General features: G+C 41.5%; 1 protein-coding gene across 2 annotated transcripts in view; it reads right to left on the bottom strand.

The window, feature by feature from the left end:
• The window catches only part of LOC137332169 (GDNF family receptor alpha-4-like), a 62,911-nt gene that overhangs the window by 23,259 nt on the left and 21,390 nt on the right, over window positions 1–18,262 (bottom strand). For both annotated transcript variants that reach the window (XM_067995875.1, XM_067995874.1), the window contains exons 2-3: window positions 1,401–1,682; window positions 343–435 (exon numbers count right to left, since the gene is read on the bottom strand). In XM_067995875.1, coding sequence (XP_067851976.1) covers window positions 343–435; window positions 1,401–1,682 — 375 coding nt within the window. The remainder of the gene's footprint in view (window positions 1–342; window positions 436–1,400; window positions 1,683–18,262) is intronic.

Genomic DNA, 18,262 nt, shown 5'->3' on the forward strand with positions numbered 1-18,262 from the left:
CCTGGTGTTATTAATTATAGTATACTGTCAATTTTATGGCACAGGATGTTATTCAGTTTAAGGCCTGTTATAATTCCAGTGACTGCTATTGGTCAAGCAGGAACTGTCAGTGCGCAGCAGGTCACTGACATATAATGATGTTGACACCAGACATTTAATGATTGTTATATTATTTATCAAAAAATAATCTGCAGCTGATTACCAGGAAATTCTGTGACTCATGTGCAAACCTACTCCACCACCCCCCAATAAATACACAATGCTCTGACCTGGCCTGGTATTACATTCTTATAGTGCATTTCTAGAATAAGGCATTCGGTGAAGTTTTACAGGGTGCAGTACCTGACACCAGAGAGGCAAGTCTACCATAGTCCAGGCCCCAGGATGGACCAGGCATTGAATATTCATAGGGTGATGTTTCAAAATCATTGTAACCTACAGGGAAGGAAAAACAAGACAGTATACTTAACAGTTCACTCTTCATCCAAGCAAAGGCTTCAGCTTCTAGTTACTTCCAACAACCAGTTTCAACCCCAGTCTCTGAAGACCACCCATTAACGCACCAGTTTAACATTTCCATTGCCTATCCTTGAATTTATAGTCCATATTTTGGTCCATAGTATAACATGATGCTGTTGATTGCTCAAACTTGTTTCACTTGGGCCCCCAACAGCTGTCAAGAGAGAAGAGACTTTCGGCCCATTCAGCCCTGAATCAAAACCACAACCTCGAGGTGTAAATGTGCTGTCCCCTAGCTCCTCCCATCTGTCTGGCCTAGATTAGAGCCATGTCCTTCAGCTAGAAAGGCACTTTCTGAACCAGTACGTTCTATTTCAGCATTGATAAAGATGGCATCACCTATAGCTGCCACAGGTTTCAGAGGTCTTTGTCATTTTATTGTATCATATGTACAGTACACACCAGAAAAAAGAGGATAATTCGCTACCATCTGGTACTGTACAGCTCATGATCAGCTGAGTCTCAGCTCTTGTACACATGTAATGCACAATGGATAAAAGGGGTCAATATATTCCCATCTTCAAATATTTGAAGTGGACAAATTTGCAGGGCTATGGGGAAAGGATAGGGAAAAGGGACTAATTGTATGCTCTTTCAAAGAGCCGGCACAGGCACGTTGGGCCAAATGGCCTCCTTTTGTGCTGTATCATACTATGATTCTTTGATACAATGATCTGGTCCAGTACAACTTGTGTGTGTCTCAATGTCAGCTCCTGTCCAATCTACAGTGCAAACTAGGTCAGCCTCGTTATTTCTGTCTCTCACTCTTCCCTTTTACCTCTCTCTCTCCCTCTCACACTATTATTCCCTCTCTCTCCCATCTCTGTAGATTATTAAATTTCCTTATTGTCCCTTCTGCTAGCCAAGAGAATCCCGGGTACCTGGGACCTGGCTTTGGTGCATGGTCCAGTATATCCTCAGGCAGTTCTTCTCTTTCTTCATTCCCCTTTTGCACTTGCATGTGGAGAGCTGGTTGGACTGAAGAATGTGTGCGGCAATCATGCACTCATTCCTGGCAGCTAGTTGCAGGTGTTCTACCCCACTGCCAGCTGTGCACTGCCCTAGTGTGCGGAACCTTGTGCTGCAGTCTGGGTCCAAAGAGCACTGCATTGCAGCTGACAGGCAGCCATCTTGAGTTGTGACTTCATCCGCGAGGACATGATCTGTGGGAGAAAACGGCTAAAGTTTAACGACGAACAACACATTGTTAAAATATCTGCATGCGCACCATAGAGGGTGCGTATTACTCAGTGCAACCATCCATGCATCAGCTTGTGTGTATCTCCATCTGTGTTTCCATTTGTATCTCTGGCTTCGTGATTGTTGACCTGTGCCTCTGTACATCTGTGCTTTTTTTGTGTCTATCTGTATCTCTGCCTCCATGTCTGCCTGTGTCTGTGAGCGTTCATATGTGTGTGTGCCTGTACATCTGTATGTGCACCTGCCGTTAGTTAGACTTGCCCTCGAATGTTTAGGTTTTTTAATTTTTTGTGTGGCAAGTTGCTGAAAGTGGGAGGTGATAATGGTGAAGCGAAGGAAACAGGGCATCTGGGATCTGAGTGAACGGGGCAAGCAAATGTGTATCTCCTTAATCAATCAGACTGAAAGATTGTGAAATTGATGCAGCAAGGACTGAGAAGGAAGTGTAAATTAGAGTGGGTGAATTCAATGTCAAATCAGGTACAGAAAGAGAAATAAAGAGAGGGAAAGAAACATTGGATTAAGAGAGAGAGAAAAAAGAGATAGAAAGAAAAAGTTTTAAAAAATTTAAAATTTTACATTTATAAAATCTCCAACAACAATTAAAACCTGAAGGAATGAGACTCCACACTTGTAGTGGTTAATTTTCAGTGCGAGAGAGGTTGACTGGTAGTAATTAACACTTAGCACGTCGTTATTCATCAGAATAACGTCAGAATAATTTGTCGCACGTCGGAATTCTCTACCCCAGAGGGCTGTGGATACTGAGTCGTTGAATATGTTCTGAGATAGATCGATTTTTGGACTCTAGGGGAATCAAGGGATATGGGGATCGGGCAGGAAAGCGGAGTTGAGGTTGAAGATTAGCTCCTATTTCTTATGTTCTTATGTTAAAAGGTTACTTAGACTGGAATGGACAAGACTTAACTTTTTGTGGCGAGTTTAGTTCATTTCTACCGCACAAATACAGCATCTTCATGCCATTCAGTGCATTTCAAATGTGAGTCAGACAGCGAGATGTTGTTTTCGTGAAGCTAACAGTGGAGTGGTGCATCTTGGACAGCAACTTTTGGAGATATGAGTTTAACTGCACATCTGCCCCTCACTTGAAGTTGCTGTACATTTGCACATAAATAACGATGCTTGCCATTAGCCTCACCATTATTTTGACAGCAAAATCTGGGCCATCATTTTCACATTATTTTGAGTTGCAATCCATAGTGGAAGGGAGAAAACAGAACAGTCCGGGGAAGATAGCAGTGAGGGAAGGCAGCCTAGTTACGGGAGGGCAGCCTAGTTACAGGAGGGCAGCCTAGTTACGAGAAGTCAGTCCAGTTACAAGAGAGCTGCCTAGTTACAGAATGGCAACCTACTTATGAGAGAGTAGCTAGTAACGGGAGGGCAGCCTAATTACGGGATGACATCCTAGTTACAAGAAACAGCTTAGTTACAGGAGAGCTGCCATAATCATAGGGGATTGCATTTAATCATAGGGGGTCACATTTAATCATAAGGGAACGCATTTAACAAATGGGGAACGTATGCAATCATAGTGAATCGTATTTAACCACAGGGGAATGCAATTAACCATAGGGGAACGCATTTAATCAAAGGGGAACACATTTAATCATGGGGGAACACATTTAATCATAGGGGAACACATTTAACCATGGGGAACACATTTAACCATAGGGGAACACATTTATAGAATAGAATCATAGAATCATAGACGTTTACAACATGGAAACAGGCCCTTCGGCCCAACATGTCCATGTCGCCCAGTTTATACCACTAAGCTAGTCCCAGTTGCCTGCACTTGGCCCATATCCCTCTATACCCATCTTACCCATGTAACTGTCCAAATGCTTTTTAAAAGACAAAATTGTACCCGCCTCTACTACTGCCTCTGGCAGCTCGTTCCAGACACTCACCACCCTTTGAGTGAAAAAATTGCCCCTCTGGACCCTTTTGTATCTCTCCCCTCTCACCTTAAATCTATGCTCCCTCGTTATAGACTCCCCTACCTTTAATCAAAGGGGAACACATTTAACCATAGGGAAACATATTTAATCACAAAGGATCGCATTTAACCTCAGGGGAACACATTTAATCATAGGGGATCGCATTTGACCACAGGGAAATGCAATTAATCAAAGGGGATCACATTTGATCCGAGGGGAATGCACTTAACCATAAGGAAAGGCATTTAATTATAGGGATTGCATTTATTCATGGGGAACGCATTTAATCATAGGAAAACATATTTAATCATAGGGAAAGGCATTTGATCATATGGGATCGCATTTATTCATACGGGAACGTATGTAGTCATAGGGGATCGCATTTAATCACAGAGGATCGCATTTAAACATAGGGGAACGTATTTAATCATAGGGAAAGGCATTTAATCATAGGGAAATGTATTCAATCATAGGGGATCGCATTTGACCATAGGGAAACACATTTAACCATAGGGAAACACATTTAACCATAGGGGAACACATTTAATCATAGGGAAACACATTTAACCATAGGGGAACACATTTAACCATAGGGAAACACATTTAATCAGAGGGAAACACATTTAATCATAGGGGAACACATTTAATCATAGGGAAACACATTTAATCATAGGGAAACACATTTAACCGTAGGGAAACACATTTAATCAGAGGGAAACACATTTAATCATAGGGGAACACATTTAATCATAGGGAAACACATTTAACCATAGGGGAACACATTTAATCATAGGGAAACACATTTAACCGTAGGGAAACACATTTAACCATAGGGGAACACATTTAACCATAGGGAAACACATTTAACCATAGGGAAACACATTTAACCGTAGGGAAACACATTTAATCATAGGGAAACACATTTAACCATAGGGAAACACATTTAACCAATTTAACCATAGGGGAACACATTTAACCATAGGGGAACACATTTAATCATAGGGAAACACATTTAATCATAGGGAAACACATTTAACCGTAGGGAAACACATTTAATCGTAGGGGAACACATTTAATCATAGGGAAACACATTTAATCAAAGGGGAACACATTTAACCCAAGGGAAACACATTTAATCATAGGGGAACGCATTTAACCATAGGGGAACACATTTAATCATAGGGAAACACATTTAATCATAGGGGAACACATTTAATCATAGGGGAACACATTTAATCATAGGGAAACACATTTAACCATAGGGAAACACATTTAATCATAGGGGAACACATTTAACCATAGGGGAACACATTTAACCATAGGGAAACACATTTAACCTTAGGGAAACACATTTAACCATAGGGAAACACATTTAACCATAGGGAAACACATTTAATCATAGGGAAACACATTTAACCATAGGGAAACACATTTAACCATAGGGGAACACATTTAATCATAGGGAAACACATTTAACCGTAGGGAAACACATTTAACCATAGGGGAACACATTTAATCATAGGGAAACACATTTAACCGTAGGGAAACACATTTAATCATAGGGAAACACATTTAACCATAGGGGAACACATTTAATCATAGGGAAACACATTTAACCATAGGGAAACACATTTAACCATAGGGAAACACATTTAATCATAGGGGAACACATTTAATCATAGGGGAACACATTTAATCATAGGGAAACACATTTAACCGTAGGGAAACACATTTAATCATAGGGGAACACATTTAACCATAGGGAAACACATTTAACCGTAGGGAAACACATTTAACCATAGGGGAACACATTTAACCATAGGGAAACACATTTAGCCATAGGGGAACACATTTAATCATAGGGAAACACATTTAACCATAGGGAAACACATTTAACCATAGGGAAACACATTTAACCGTAGGGAAACACATTTAACCATAGGGGAACACATTTAACCATAGGGAAACACATTTAGCCATAGGGGAACACATTTAACCATAGGGAAACACATTTAACCATAGGGAAACACATTTAACCGTAGGGGAACACATTTAACCGTAGGGAAACACATTTAACCGTAGGGAAACACATTTAACCATAGGGGAACACATTTAATCATCGGGAAACACATTTAATCATAGGGGAACACATTTAACCATAGGGGAACACATTTAAGCATAGGGAAACACATTTAAGCATAGGGAAACACATTTAAACATAGGGAAACACATTTAACCATAGGGAAACACATTTAAACATAGGGAAACACATTTAATCATAGGGAAACATACTGAATCACAAAGGATCGCATTTAACCTCAGGGGAACACATTTAATCATAGGGGATCGCATTTAACCATGGAGGAGCTCATTTTACCATAGGGGAACACATTTAACCATAAGGGAAACACATTTAACCATAGGGGAACACATTTAATCATAGGGAAACACATTTAATCATAGGGGAACACATTTAATCATAGGGGAACACATGTAACCACAGGGGATCACATTTAATCATAGGGAAACACATTTAATCATAGGGGAACACATTTAACCACAGGGGATCACATTTAACCATAGGGGAACACATTTAATCATAGGGAAACACATTTAATCATAGGGGAACACATTTAACCACAGGGGATCACATTTCACCATAGGGGAACACATTTAATCATAGGGGATCACATTTAACCAGAGGGAAACACATTTAGTCATAGGGGATCACATTGGGCTCGAATTTAGCAGGCCTGCGGGTTCCCAGCGGGTGGTCCTCCGGGAGCGTCGAAAACGCGGACGGCGAAATTAGTGGGTTGCCCACGCGATCGTAGCAGGCAACACACTAATCGGAATCAATTACCTGCTCCTCCGGGGTCCACGGCGCTGGCCTGCGCGTCGGTCGGGCTGCGCATGCGCAGTACTATCTGTCAGCTGGAGGCTCTCTAGTTAAAGGGGCAGTCCTCCACTGACAGATGCTGCAACCAATGGGACAAATTGCAGCATGGAGCAGCCCAGGGGGAAGGCTGCTCCCAGTTTAATGATGCCTCACCCCAGCTATCGTCAGATGGGGTGAGGAGGAGGGGGAGGACACAGATCTTCCCCCCGGCGGGCGGGAGGAAGCGGCCTGCCTCTGCCACCAAGAAGGCCTGGCTCGAGGTGGCAGAGGGGGTCACCTGCGCCACCAACATATGGCCCACCTGCATACAGTGCAGGAGGCGCTGCAATGACCGCAGTAGGTCCGCCACAGTGAGAACACGAAGTCTTTCCCCTACACTCCGTCTGCCACAACACTGCCCCCACCCCAAATCTCCTTCGGCACCACCAACACTATTCTGTCACATCACCCTTCATACCCACTCACACCCCGTCCTCATCTTACCTCCACCTACTCACCTCGCCAGTACTCACCCTGCCACTAACACGCAACCCACTCCTCATACAATCTCATTGCTCCATCCCATACTCACCCTCTCGTGCATCTCCCTCACGGCCAGCCTCACTCAACCTGCCACCACCTGTGCTGCAGCCACAGGGCATGCATCACATATGTGCAGTAGGCAGCGTAAGGCAAACGTCTCGTCAGCATGAAGGGGGTGCACAAGGGTGTCTGAGGGTTTGTCATGGGTGTTACCCATATTGAATTTCAGAGCAACAAACAGCACACATTATATTGACACCACCACTGCCATGTCTCCGCGAATCCTGTCCGTTGTGTCCAATAATGCCCGCTCCTGGGTATCACTATGAGGACCCACCACTGATGCCACCCATCGTCTTACTGCAGAGTAGGTGCAGGTGTATTTGCAGGGCTCGTCCGCGCAGACGACTGAGAGACATCGGCGGTGTAGCCGGCTGCACCCTGGAAGGATGCGGAGGAGAAGGTGTGGAGGGCAGTGGTGACTTTGCCAGCGACAGGTAAGCAGTTGGTGCTGGGGCCAGCCAGGAGCAGCTCGGCATGAAAGAGGCTGCAGATCTCCACGACTACATGTCGAGTGAATCTGCGCCTCCCTGTGCACTGCTGCTCGGAGAGGTCCAGGGAGCTGCGCCTCGGTCTGTGGACCCTGTGGCGAGGGTAGTGCCCTCTGCGACGCGTCTCTCTCTGCGGTAGCCCTCCCTCCTGCTTTGCAGGTGGGCGTGCAACAACACCGTGTTGGGGGGATCCACGTCTCTGCGGCGGACGGCGTGGACTGCGAGGCTGCTGGTGCTGGTCATGTTCTTCGTCCTCCGAGGGTGTCCACACACCACCCAACTGGTAGGTGTTGGTCTGAGGGGTTGTGCAGGGTAGGTGTGTGGTTCCTCGGACTGGGGCTGCGGTCTCGTGTCGGTCTGTCCTCTGGCTTGGCGGGGGGTGGTGGAGGGCAGGGGTTGCCCTATGTGACGCGGTGGCCTCCTGCGTGGGTGAGGGCTCTCCCCCGTGGAGCGCACCTTGGCACCTGCCACAGGCTGCTGGCTGCAACACGCCTGGTTGGATGGAGACTGTTTCCCCCAGTGTGGGAAACTCACTGCCTTGAACCTAAAATCCCACACTTCCTCTTTTGACAGCTGCTTCAGCTCATTAACTGACCACAACGAGCAAGTTAAGTACTCTCAAGTGGAACCCCGCTGGCTTTAATTGCCTGCGGGATTCCCACCAGCGGGGCTTGCGCGCGCAGCCCCGCACGTCAGCGCGGTACCCGGAAGTGGCCGGGATTTCGTCGCGATCCGGTCACGTGACCGGAGATCGGGATTTTCGGGGCCCCCCCGCTGGAAACCCGCAGGTAACCCGACCCTAAAATCGAGCCCATTGAATCATAGGTGAACACATTTAACCACAGGGGATCACATTTAACCATAGGGGAACACATTTAATCATAGGGAAACACATTTAACCATACGGGAACACATTTAACCATAGGGGAATACATTTAATCATAGGGAAACACCTTTAACCATAGGGGAGCTCATTTAACCATAGGGGAACACATTTAACCATAGGGGAACACATTTAAACATAGGGGAACACATTTAACCATAGGGGAACACATTTAATCATAGGGAAACACATTTAATCATAGGGGAACACATTTAATCATAGGGGAACACATTTAACCATAGGGGAACACATTTAACCATAGGGGAACACATTTAACCACACGGAAACACATTTAATCATAGGGGAACACATTTAATGATGGGGAACACATTTAATCATAGGGGAACACATTTAACCATAGGGAAACACATTTAACCGTAGGGAAACACATTTAATCATAGGGGAACACATTTAACCACAGGGGATCACATTTAACCACAGGGGATCACATTTAATCATAGGGGAACACATTTAACCATAGGGAACACATTTATTTATTTTTTTATTCGTTCACGGGATGTGGGCGTCACTGGCAAGGCCGGCATTTATTGCCCATCCCTAATTGCCCTCGAGAAGGTGGTGGTGAGCCGCCTTCTTGAACCGCTGCAGTCCGTGTGGTGACGGTTCTCCCACAGTGCTGTTAGGAAGGGAGTTCCAGGATTTTGACCCAGTGACAATGAAGGAACGGCGATATATTTCCAAGTCGGGATGGTGTGTGACTTGGAGGGAAACACATTTAATCATAGGGAAACACATTTAATCATATGGGAACACATTTAACCACAGGGGATCACATTTAACCACAAGGGAACACATTTAACCACAGGGGATCACATTTAACCATAGGGGAACACATTTAATCATAGGGGAACACATTTAACCATAGGGGAACACATTTAATCATAGGGGAACACATTTAACCATAGGGAAACACATTTAACCATAGGGGAACACATTTAATCATAGGGAAACACATTTAATCATCGGGAAACACATTTAACCATAGGGAAACACATTTAATCATCGGGAAACACATTTAATCATCGGGAAACACATTTAACCATAGGCGAACACATTTAATCATAGGGGAACACATTTAACCACAGGGGATCACATTTAACCATAGGGAAACACATTTAATCATCGGGAAACACATTTAACCATAGGCGAACACATTTAATCATAGGGGAACACATTTAACCACAGGGGATCACATTTAACCATAGGGGAACACATTTAACCACAGCGGATCACATTTAACCATAGGGGAACACATTTAATCATAGGGGAACACATTTAATTATCGGGAAACTCATTTAACCATAGGGGAACACATTTAATCATAGGGAAACACATTTAACCATAGGGAACACATTTAATCATAGGGGAACACATTTAACCACAGGGGATCACATTTAGCCACAGGGGATCACATTTAACCATAGGGGAACACATTTAATAATAGGGGAACACATTTAATCATCGGGAAACACATTTAACCATAGGGGAACACATTTAATCATAGGGGAACACATTTAACCACAGGGGATCACATTTAACCATAGGGGAACACATTTAACCACAGGGGATCACATTTAACCATAGGGGAACACATTTAATCATAGGGGAACACATTTAACCATAGGGGAACACATTTAATCATAGGGAAACACCTTTAACCATAGGGGAGCTCATTTAACCATAGGGGAACACATTTAACCATAGGGGAACACATTTAACCATAGGAAAACACATTTAACCATAGGGGAACACATTTAACCATAGGGGAGCTCATTTAACCATAGGGGAACACATTTAACCATAGAAAAACACATTTAACCATAGGGGAACACATTTAACCATAGGGGAACACATTTAAACATAGGGGAACACATTTAAACATAGGGGAACACATTTAATGATAGGGGAACACATTTAATGATAGGGGAACACAATTAATCATAGGGGAACACATTTAACCATAGGGAAACACATTTAATCATAGGGAAACACATTCAACCGTAGGGGAATACATTTAGCCATAAAGGATCGCATTTAACGTCAGGGAACACATTTAATCATAGGGGATCGCATTTGACCATAGGGAAATACAATTATTCAAAGGGGATCACATTTGATCATAGAGGAATGCACTTAACCATAGGGAAAGGCATTTAATTATAGGAATTGCATTTATTCATGGGGAACGCATTTAATCATAGGAAAACATATTTAATCATAGGGAAAGGCATTTGATCGTAAGGGATCGCATTTAATCATAGGGAAACACATTTAATCATAGGGGAACACATTTAATCATAGGGGAACACATTTAAGCAAAGGGAAACACATTTAATCATAGGGGAACGCATTTAACCATAGGGGAACACATTTAATCATAGGGGATCGCATTTAATCACAGAGGATCGCATTTAATCATAGGGGAATGTATTTAATCATAGGGAAAGGCATTTAATCATAGGGAAATGTATTCAATCATAGGGGATCGCATTTAATCACAGAGGATCGCATTTAATCATAGGGGAACGTATTTAATCATAGGGAAAGGCATTTAATCATAAGGAAACGTATTTAATCATAGGGGATTGCCTTTAACCATAGTGAAATGTATTTAATCATAGGGGATCGCATTTGACCATAGGGGATCGCATTTAATCACATAGGATCGCATTTGGCCAAAGGGAAACGTATTTAATCATAGGGGAACACATTTAACCATAGGGAAAAATATTTAATCATAGGGAAACACATTTAATCATAGGTGATCGCATTTGACCACAGGGGATCGCATTTAGTCACAGAGGATCACATTTGGCCATAGGGAAACGTATTTAATGATAGGAAAACACATTTAATCATAGGGGAACACATTTAACCATAGGGGAACACATTTAACCATAGGGAACACATTTAATCATAGGGAAACGCATTTAATCATAGTGGATCGCATTTAATCATAGGGAAACGCATTTAATCATAGGGGATCGCATTTAATCAAAGGGAAACACATTTAATCATAGTGGATCGCATTTAATCATAGGGAAACGCATTTAATCATAGTGGATCGCATTTAATCATAGGGGAACACATTTAATCATAGGGGAACACATTCAATCGTAGGGGAACACATTTAACCTTAGGGAAACGTATTTATCCATAGGGAAACGCATTTAATCATAGTGGATCGCATTTAATCATAGGGAAACACATTTAATCATAGGGGCTCGCATTTAATCATAGGGAAACACATTTAATCATAGGGGATCGCATTTAATCATACAGAAACGCATTTAATCAAAGCGGATCGCATTTAATCCTAGGGAAACATATTTAATCATAGGGAAACGTATTTATCCATAGGGAAACGCATTTTTTTTATTCGTTCACGGGATGTGGGCGTCGCTGGCAAGGCCGGCATTTATTGCCCATCCCTAATTGCCCTCGAGAAGGTGGTGGTGAGCCGCCTTCTTGAACCGCTGCAGTCCGTGTGGTGACGGTTCTCCCACAGTGCTGTTAGGAAGGGAGTTCCAGGATTTTGACCCAGCGACAATGAAGGAACGGCGATATATTTCCAAGTCGGGATGGTGTGTGACTTGGAGGGGAACGTGCAGGTGGTGTTGTTCCCATGCGCCTGCTGCTCTTGTCCTTCTAGGTGGTAGAGGTCGCGGGTTTGGGAGGTGCTGTCGAAGAAGCCTTGGCGAGTTGCTGCAGTGCATCCTGTGGATGGTGCACACTGCAGCCACAGTGCGCCGGTGGTGAAGGGAGTGAATGTTTAGGGTGGTGGATGGGGTGCCAATCAAGCGGGCTGCTTTATCTTGGATGGTGTCGAGCTTCTTGAGTGTTGTTGGAGCTGCACTCACCCAGGCAAGTGGAGAGTATTCCATCACACTCCTGACTTGTGCCTTGTAGATGGTGGAAAGGCTTTGGGGAGTCAGGAGGTGAGTCACTCGCCGCAGAATACCCAGGCTCTGACCTGCTCTCGTAGCCACAGTATTTATATGGCTGGTCCAGTTAAGTTTCTGGTCAATGGTGACCCCCAGGATGTTGACGGTGGGGGATTCGGCGATGGTAATGCCGTTGAATGTCAAGGGGAGGTGGTTAGACTCTCTCTTGTTGGAGATGGTCATTGCCTGGCACTTATCTGGCGCGAATGTTACTTGCCACTTATGAGCCCAAGCCTGGATGTTGTCCAGGTCTTGCTGCATGCAGGCTCGGACTGCTTCATTATCTGAGGGGTTGCGAATGGAACTGAACACTGTGCAGTCATCAGCGAACATCCCCATTTCTGACCTTATGATGGAGGGAAGGTCATTGATGAAGCAGCTGAAGATGGTTGGGCCGAGGACACTGCCCTGAGGAACTCCTGCAGCAATGCCCTGGGGCTGAGATGATTGGCCTCCAACAACCACTACCATCTTCCTTAATCATAGGGAAACACATTTAATCATTGGGGAACACATTTAACCATAGGGGAGCTCATTTAACCATAGGGAACACATTTAATCATAGGGGAACACATTTAACCATAGGGGAGCTCATTTAACCATCGGGAACACATTTAATCATAGGGGAACACATTTAACCATAGGGAACACATTTAACCTTAGGGAAACGTATTTATCCATAGGGAAACGCATTTAATCATAGGGGATCGCATTTAATCATAGGGAAACGCATTTAATCATAGGGAAATGCATTTATCCATAGGGAAACGCATTTAATCATAGGGAAACACATTTAATCATAGGGAAATGCATTTAATCATAGGGGATCGCATTTAATCATAGGGAAACACATTTAATCATAGGGGAACACATTTAACGATAGGGGAACACATTTAACCATAGGGAACACATTTAACCATAGGGGAACACATTTAACCGTAGGGAAATGTATTTATCCATAAGGAAACGCATTTAATCATAGGGGATCGCATTTAATCATAGGGAAACGCATTTAATCATAGGGAACACATTTAACCTTAGGGAAACGTATTTATCCATAGGGAAACGCATTTAATCATAGGGGATCGCATTTAATCATAGGGAAACACATTTAATCATAGGGGTTCGCATTTAATCATAGGGAAACGCATTTAATCATAGTGTATCGCATTTAATCATAGGGAAACGTATTTATCCATAGCAAAACGCATTTAATCATAGAGGATCGCATTTAATCATAGGGAAACGCATTTAATCATAGGGGATCACATTTAATCATAGGGAAACACATTTAATCATAGGGAAACACATTTAATCATAGGGGAACACATTTAACCATAGGGAACACATTTAACCATAGGGGAACACATTCAATCATAGGGGAACACATTTAACCATAGGGGAAACACATTTAATCATAGGGAAACACATTTAATCATAGGGGATCGCATTTAATCATAGGGAAACATATTTATCCATAGGGAAACACATTTAATCATAGGGGAACACATTTAACCATAGGGGATCGCATTTAATCATCTGGGATCGCATTTAATCATAGGGAAACGCATTTAATCATACGGGATCGCATTTAATCATAGGGAAACGCATTTAATCATAGGGGAACACATTTAATCATGGGGACACGCATTTAATCATAGGGGATCGCATTTAATCATAGGGAAACACATTTAATCATAGGGGATCGCATTTAATCATACAGAAACCCATTTAATCATAGCGGATCGCATTTAATCGTAGGGAAACGCATTTAATCATAGGGAAACGTATTTATCCATAGGGAAACGCATTTAATCATAGGGGATCGCATTTAATCATAGGGGAACACATTTAACCATAGGGGAACACATTTAATCATAGGGAAACACATTTAATCATAGGGAAACACATTTAACCATAGGGAACACATTTAACCTTAGGGAAACACATTTAATCATAGGGAAACACATTTAACCATAGGGAAACGTATTTATCCATAGGGAAACACATTTAATCATCGGGGATCGCATTTAATCATAGGGAAACGCATTTAATCATAGGGGATCGCATTTAATCATAGGGAAACGCATTTAATCATAGTTAAACACATTTAATCATAGTGGATCGCATTTAATCATAGGGGATCGCATTTAATCATAGGGAAACACATTTAACCATAGGGGAACACATTTAATCATAGGGAAACACATTTAATCATAGGGAAACACATTTAACCATAGGGAACACATTTAACCTTAGGGAAACACATTTAATCATAGGGAAACACATTTAACCATAGGGAAACGTATTTATCCATAGGGAAACACATTTAATCATCGGGGATCGCATTTAATCATAGGGAAACGCATTTAATCATAGGGGATCGCATTTAATCATAGGGAAACGCATTTAATCATAGTTAAACACATTTAATCATAGTGGATCGCATTTAATCATAGGGGATCGCATTTAATCATAGGGAAACACATCTAATTATAGGGAAACGCGTTTAATCATAGGGGATCGCATTTAATCATAGGGAAACACATTTAATCATAGGGAAACGCGTTTAATCATAGGGGATCGAATTTAATCATAGGGGATCGCATTTAACCATAGGGAACACATTTAATCATAGGGAAACATATTTAATCATGGGGGAACACATTTAACCATAGGGAACACATTTAACCATAGGGAAACGTATTTATCCATAGGGAAATGCATTTAATCATCTGGGATCGCATTTAATCATAGGGAAACGCATTTAATCATAGGGGATCACATTTAATCAAAGGGAAACACATTTAGTCATAGGGAAACACATTTAATCATAGGGGAACACATTTAACCATAGGGAAACACATTTAATCGTAGGGGATCACATTTAATCATAGGGAAACACATTTAATCGTAGGGGATCACATTTAACCATAGGGAAACACATTTAATCATAGTGGATCGCATTTAATCATAGGGAAACACATTTAATCATAGGGGATCGCATTTAATCATAGGGAAACATATTTATCCATAGGGAAACGCATTTAATCATAGGGAAACACATTTAATCATAGGGGAACACATTTAACCATAGGGAACACATTTAATCATAGGGGAACACATTTAACCATAGGGGAACACATTCAATCATAGGGGAACACATTTAACCTTAGGGAAACGTATTTATCCATAGAGAAACGCAATTAATCATAGGGGATCGCATTTAATCATAGGGGATCGCATTTAATCATAGGGAAACACATTTAATCATAGGGGATCTCATTTAATCATAGGGAAACACATTTAATCATAGGGGATCGCATTTAATCATACAGAAACCCATTTAATCATAGTGTATCGCATTTAATCATAGGGAAACGCATTTAATCATAGGGAAACGTATTTAATCATAGGGGATCGAATTTAATCATAGGGAAACACATTTAATCATAGGGAAACGTATTTTTCCATCGGGAAACGAGTTTAATCATAGGGGTTTGCATTTAATCATAGGGAAACACATTTAATCATAGGGGATCGCATTTAATCATAGGGAAACACATCTAATCATAGGGAAACGCGTTTAATCATAGGGGATCGAATTTAATCATAGGGAAACACATTTAATCATAGGGAAATGCGTTTAATCATAGGGGATCGAATTTAATCATAGGGAAACATATTTAATCATAGGGAAACGCGTTTAATCATAGGGGATCGCATTTAATCATAGGGAAACACATTTAATCATCGGGAAATGCGTTTAATCACAGGGGATCGAATTTAATCATAGGGAAACATATTTATCCATAGGGAAACGCATTTAATCATAGGGAAACGCATTTAATCATAGGGAAACACATTTAATCATAGGGAACACATTTAATCATAGGGAAACATATTTAATCATAGGGGAACACATTTAACCATAGGGAACACATTTAACCATAGGGAACACATTTAACCTTAGGGAAACGTATTTATCCATAGGGAAACACATTTAATCATAGGGGATCGCATTTAATCATAGGGAAACGCATTTAATCATAGGGGATCGCATTTAATCATAGGGAAACGCATTTAATCATAGGGGATCGCATTTAATCATAGGGGATCGCATTTAATCATAGGGGATCGCATTTAATCATAGGGAAACATATTTATCCATAGGGAAACGCATTTAATCATAGGGAAACACATTTAATCATAGGGAAACACATTTAACCATAGGGGAACACATTTAACCATAGGGAACACATTTAATCGTAGGGGATCGCATTTAATCATAGGGAAACACATTTAATCATAGGGGAACACATTTAACCATAGGGAACACATTTAACCTTAGGGAAACATATTTATCCATAGGGAAACACATTTAATCATAGGGGATCGCATTTAATCATAGGGAAACACATTTAATCATAGGGGATCGCATTTAATCATAGGGAAACACATTTAATCATAGGGGATCGCATTTAATCATAGGGAAACATATTTATCCATAGGGAAACGCATTTAATCATAGGGAAACGCATTTAATCATAGGGAAACACATTTAATCATAGGGAAACACATTTAATCATAGGGGATCGCATTTAATCATAGGGAAACATATTTATCCATAGGGAAACGCATTTAATCATAGGGAAACGCATTTAATCATAGGGAAACACATTTAATCATAGGGGAACACATTTAATCATAGGGAACACATTTAACCATAGGGAAACGTATTTATCCATAGGGAAACACATTTAATCGTAGTGGATCGCATTTAATCATAGGGAAATGCATTTAATCATAGGGGATCGCATTTAATCATAGGGAAACACATTTAATCATAGGGGTTTGCATTTAATCATAGGGAAACACATTTAACCATAGTGGATCGCATTTAATCATAGGGAACACATTTAACCATAGGGAAACGTATTTATCCATAGGGAAACACATTTAATCTTGGGGGATCGCATTTAATCATAGGGAAACACATTTAATCATAGTGGATCGCATTTAATCATAGGGAAACGCATTTAATCATAGGGGTTTGCATTTAATCATAGGGAAACACATTTAACCATAGTGGATCGCATTTAATCATAGGGGATCGCATTTAATCATCGGGAAACACATTTAACCATAGGGGAACACATTCAATCATAGGGGAACACATTTAACCTTAGGGAAACGTATTTATCCATAGAGAAACGCAATTAATCATAGGGGATCGCATTTAATCATAGGGGATCGCATTTAATCATAGGGAAACGCATTTAATCATAGGGGATCTCATTTAATCATAGGGAAACACATTTAATCATAGGGGATCGCATTTAATCATACAGAAACCCATTTAATCATAGTGTATCGCATTTAATCATAGGGAAACGCATTTAATCATAGGGAAACGTATTTAATCATAGGGGATCGAATTTAATCATAGGGAAACACATTTAATCATAGGGAAACGTATTTTTCCATCGGGAAACGAGTTTAATCATAGGGGTTTGCATTTAATCATAGGGAAACACATTTAATCATAGGGGATCGCATTTAATCATAGGGAAACACATCTAATCATAGGGAAACGCGTTTAATCATAGGGGATCGAATTTAATCATAGGGAAACACATTTAATCATAGGGAAATGCGTTTAATCATAGGGGATCGAATTTAATCATAGGGAAACATATTTAATCATAGGGAAACGCGTTTAATCATAGGGGATCGCATTTAATCATAGGGAAACACATTTA

Source organism: Heptranchias perlo, chromosome 14, assembly GCF_035084215.1.
Source record: "Heptranchias perlo isolate sHepPer1 chromosome 14, sHepPer1.hap1, whole genome shotgun sequence".
Classification (NCBI taxonomy): Eukaryota; Metazoa; Chordata; class Chondrichthyes; order Hexanchiformes; family Hexanchidae; genus Heptranchias; species Heptranchias perlo.